Below are 4,593 nucleotides of genomic sequence, written 5' to 3'. Positions count from 1 at the left end.
TGGCTTCTGATCCAATCTTCTAAAGGGACCGGATCTATATATTTTCTCTTTACCACTCTCATCCATAGATTTTCCATCTTGATGAGTCTCCAGCCTGATTTGGCTACCAGCGATAGACTGAAGTCAGTAAGGTTTTTTATTCCCCATCCTCCCCACTCTTTTGGCCTTGCCACTTTTTCCCAGGCAACCCATGGGAGAACAGAATCCTCCTTTGAGCCAACCCAAAGAAATCTACAGCATATTCTTCTTATTTTCTCCAGAATCCCTTTAGGTACCCATGTTAATGCTGCCCAGTAAACCGGCATGGATAGAAGCATAGATTTGATTAAGGTCAATATACCAGCTCTGGACAGCCATTTGTAGCTCCAATGCGTAATTCTGGCTTCTATTTTGGCAATCAACCAGTTCCAGTCTTCTTTCTTGTAGGCATTAGGCTTCAGCCAAAAACCTAAGTACTTGAAAGGAGAATCCATGTTGCACATATCAAAAGGAAAGATTGAAAGAATTTGTGCTTTTTCTTGTCTGTTTAAACCCTCCTGAATTATCTGAGATTTCCTATTATTTATTCGCATTCCTGTTGCTTTCAAGAAAAGGTCAAAAATACTTTTTAATTCCTTTATTTCATTTGAGGTTCCGCTTGAGAACACCAAAATATCGTCAACAAAAAGGAGATGGGATATGAACATGTTTACCACCACTTCTAGTCCATTTACCTTGCCTTCCCTTTTGGCCTTTTGAATCAGCTGGCTTAGTCCTTCTGCAACTAAAAGAAAAAGCAAAGGTGACAAGGGGCATCCTTGCCTCAAGCCTCTCTGTCCTTTGAAAAAAGAGGTGGCTGCCCCATTGATGAGAACTGCATAGCTGAGAGCTGATAAAGTCCATTTTGAAGCTTAAATTGGTTAAAAGCATCCGGAGATAAATCCAGTTAATTCTGTCATAGGCTTTTGATAAGTCAATTTTTATTACAGCTCCCTTCTTATTCTTTTGCTTTACACTGTGCAAGGTCTCCTGCGCCACACCTATAGCTTCATGTATCTGGCGCCCATTCAGGAACCCAAATTGTTCGTTGGATATGCATCTTGTCAAGATTGGCTTTATGAGGATCGCTATCACTTTGGCAATAATCTTGTAAATACTATTGCACAACGAAATAGGTCTGAAGTCTTCAAATGTTTCAAGTGTCTCCTTCTTAGGGATGAGGGCTATAAAAGTTGCATTAAACGGACTGTATACCTCTCCCTTCCTTCTGGACTCATCAACCACTTCAGTTATCTCAGCTCCTATCAGTTCGAAGAAGTGATGGAAGAGTTCTATGGTCCACCCATACGGACCAGGGCTTTTGTCTCTTGCCATAGTTTTGATGACGTTCCCTACTTCCTCCAAAGTGACTTCACTCATCAGGTCCTCAGCTTCTTCCCCTCCACATACCGAGAGAAACATTGGGTAGTCTTGATTACTTCTGCAATAGTGATCTCACCTTGGTCTGCATACAAGTTCTGAAAGTGACTTTGCCCGAGAGCTGAAAGAGACTCGAAAGTCTTTGCCTCCCTGCCCTCTTCATTCTTGAGGTTCCAGATTGTGTTCACAGATTTCCTCCCTTTTGCATAGTTATGGAAAAATTTCGTATTTTCATCCCCTGCCTTGAGCCAAGTTGCTCTGCTCTTTAGCCTCCATTCCTCCTCTCTTGCCAGAAGTATTTGGTTTTGGAGTTTTTCGAGGGAGAGGATCTTCTCTTTTGATTCCTGTGAAGCATAGCCATCCTCCTCTGTGCTTTCCAGCCTTTGTAATTCCTCACTGATCCGGATTAATTCCTCATTCTATTTTTTCTTTCTGCCCTTTTCCCATTCAATAGTAGCTTTCTTTAATTTCTTTAAATTTTCCATAAGCAAAAACCCCTTATCCTCAGTTGAATTCCTGACTGGATGTTGCCATGTTTCTTTGAACAGTTTATTGAAAGATTCCTCTTGCAGCCATGATGCATTGAACTTGAAAGGAGCTGTCGGCTTATGAGGAGGCTTGGATAGTTCTAGAGAGATTGGAAAGTGGTCCGAGGATCCTCCCTCTTCGACCCATTGTCTAAACATGGAAACTCTGGAGGATAGCTCTTCGTTTATGAGGAAGCGATCCAGTCTTTTTGCAACTCTTGCTTCTCCTACTCTTCTATTCCTCCATGTCGGCTTAAGCTTTATTGGAGTTACATCTATCAAGTTATTGGAGATTAAAAGGTTTTGAAAAAATTCTGAGAGTGAGTCCTCTCTGGCCGAAGGTCCCCATGCCTCCGCCCTTCCAATTGAAAAATTCAGGTCTCCACCCATAACCAGATATTTGCATTTCACCAACGATTTTGACATAAGGTCGGTCCAGAAGGGCACTCTCCCCTGACATGATCCATAAATGTTTAACAAAGTTAGCGGGAAATCGAATTCAGGGGACTGAAATTCAATGCCCATCGCCTGCTTCATGCCCCATTTGGTTGTGATCTTAATTCTCCCTTCCCTATATCCTATCGCCAGACCTCCAGAATGTCCTACAGTGTCAATAGCCGAAAACTGCCATCCCGGGAGAAGAGCATTCAGCACTGATTCTACTTCTGCACCCTTCCCCGAAGTTTCCTGGAGTAAAAGGATATCCGATTTTGAGTTCATAATCATCTCCCGGAGCGCCAATTTTTTGGGTTTACTGGCTAAACCCCTACAATTCCAGGATGTAAAAATCATTTTAAAACATTATCAGAGGCCTGCACTGCTCTAAGTGCCCCAGGGATTGGTAATTGTTTACCATCTGCAACATCGTGCTTTGCTTTAACTTGGGCCTTGGAAAGATTGGATTTCCTTCCTCTTGTTTTCCTTTTTAAACTCTGAGAAGAGGACTGACCTATTCCACCAACAGATTCTAAGAGTTCAGGTTTATTATCCAGTGATCTGAGATTGTAGTGGCATGTAGGAGGAGCGGGCATGGGGAGAGGTTCCTCATAAGGGTCATCTTCACGATTCAGATCTAAGGAGGGGATAGCAGCCGAGATGATTTCAACACAATTTTCCATTTGGTTTTCAATATGCAGTTCCATAGGTTCATTATTTTCAGGAATGCATTTACTATTATGTGCTTCAGAAATCAAGCATGCATCTTTTATTTCGGAAGTAGGAAAAGATGTATTGCTTGAGTCTAAACACATACCCTTTGAATCCTCACTTTTGGGGGGATTTTGTGAGTCTGTCGCTTCCTTGATGGTCTCCTGAGATGCTCCTTCATTTTCAGGCTCGATTATTGCTTCATCCCTTCTGACCAGGTTGACTTGATTAGCTTCCTCTGGGGTCTTCCCCTCCTGCGAGATATCCATCTCCATAACCCCTTATGACTGGATAAGCGATGGCTCTATCCTCTGCCTTGATTGATTTTGTTTTGCTATCTTCTCCATCTGAGTTGTCGTCTTCTGATATCTCCTGCGTCGTCTCCCCAAAGGGCAGTCCTTAGCCAAATCTCCATAGACATGGCATCTGTGGCACCTAAATGGAAAATGTTCGTAGTCCAGGATCTGTTCGAAGACATATTCTTTGTACTGGAGGTTGATTTTTTCTGCTAGACCTCCACGAGGGTTTAAACTGACTAGGATCCTTGCCATTGCTTTGTTCTGGGTTTGCAGGAATGACATATCCGCTTCCAAGTAAGTTCCCAACCTATTCCCTATTGCCTTGAACACCGATTCCACCCAGAGGAAAGAGGGCAAACCCGGAGCCCTAACCCACACCGGAAAGACATCCGTTTTTTCATGCACCGCATCAAACAAGGGGCTCCATTTTTTTAGGAGAACAGGGATGTTCCCGAAAGCCCAGTTCCTTTCTACAACCCAATCTGCCGCTTCCTTGTTCTCAAACCGCACCATGAACCAACCTTTGGCTAAAACCGATACCTGGAAACTTCTGATGAGATCTGACTGCCAATTTTGTTCTCCCCATGATTTGATGTAATTTACTGTGTATTTTTTCCCCCTCGCCCTACCTACCAGAGTGCATTCAGCCACCTCCAACGCCTCTTCTATCTGCACATCCATCCCCAGCACCAAATTTCCTTCAAGGTCCTACGAATTTATCGTCCTTTGCTTTTTTCTTTTCTCCCCTGTTTTCCTTTTCCCGTGACCCTCCTCCCTTATTTGCTTGCTCGCCTCACTCCTCGTTTGCTAATCCGGCTCGTACCCTAGAGGAGGGCACCTTGGCTCAAGGGAGGCTGGTAATGTTTCGCTGGTCGAGGCATTATCTAGCTCTAAAGGAATCTGAATTGGTTCCTGCTTCTCCGATTCTGGTCCTGATGGTTTCTTTTGTGGTTCTGATATTCCGTTAAATCCCTCTTCCCTCCATCCTTCGATCCTGCTGGGGCTTACCAGACCTTTGGCAATGGAAACCCTAGTGACTATCGATGCCCTTCCAGTACCCCCTTCAAGACCTAGCCCTAAAGATGATCCGTAATTTACTATGTCCTCAAGGCCTCCTGATAGAACTGGACCGATAGGGTAAGCCTTACCTTTGTTACCTTGGATGGGATGATGGAAGCCTGCATGCAGCTCGGTTCCTTCCGGTCCTCTTATCTGCTGCAAAC

General features: G+C 43.8%; 1 protein-coding gene across 1 annotated transcript; it reads right to left on the bottom strand.

Annotated features, from left to right (window-relative positions):
- Nucleotides 1-3,352: 3,352 nt before the first annotated feature.
- Nucleotides 3,353-4,051, bottom strand: LOC149149147 (uncharacterized). Its single transcript, XM_089442399.1, has one exon. It carries the CDS (start codon nucleotides 4,049-4,051, stop codon nucleotides 3,353-3,355), a length of 699 nt encoding a protein of 232 aa, XP_089298525.1.
- Nucleotides 4,052-4,593: the final 542 nt, after the last annotated feature.

This window comes from Pinus tabuliformis, chromosome 9 (assembly GCF_031772625.1).
Source record: "Pinus tabuliformis cultivar Carrire ecotype Pingquan chromosome 9, CPIR1, whole genome shotgun sequence".
Classification (NCBI taxonomy): domain Eukaryota; kingdom Viridiplantae; phylum Streptophyta; class Pinopsida; order Pinales; family Pinaceae; genus Pinus; species Pinus tabuliformis.
This window is presented reverse-complemented; position numbering and strand designations above follow the sequence as displayed.

Excerpts from the sequence above, each read along its gene's own strand:
- LOC149149147 (XM_089442399.1), bottom strand. The coding sequence starts at position 4,051 with ATGGATGTGCAGATAGAAGAGGCGTTGGAGGTGGCTGAATGCACTCTG.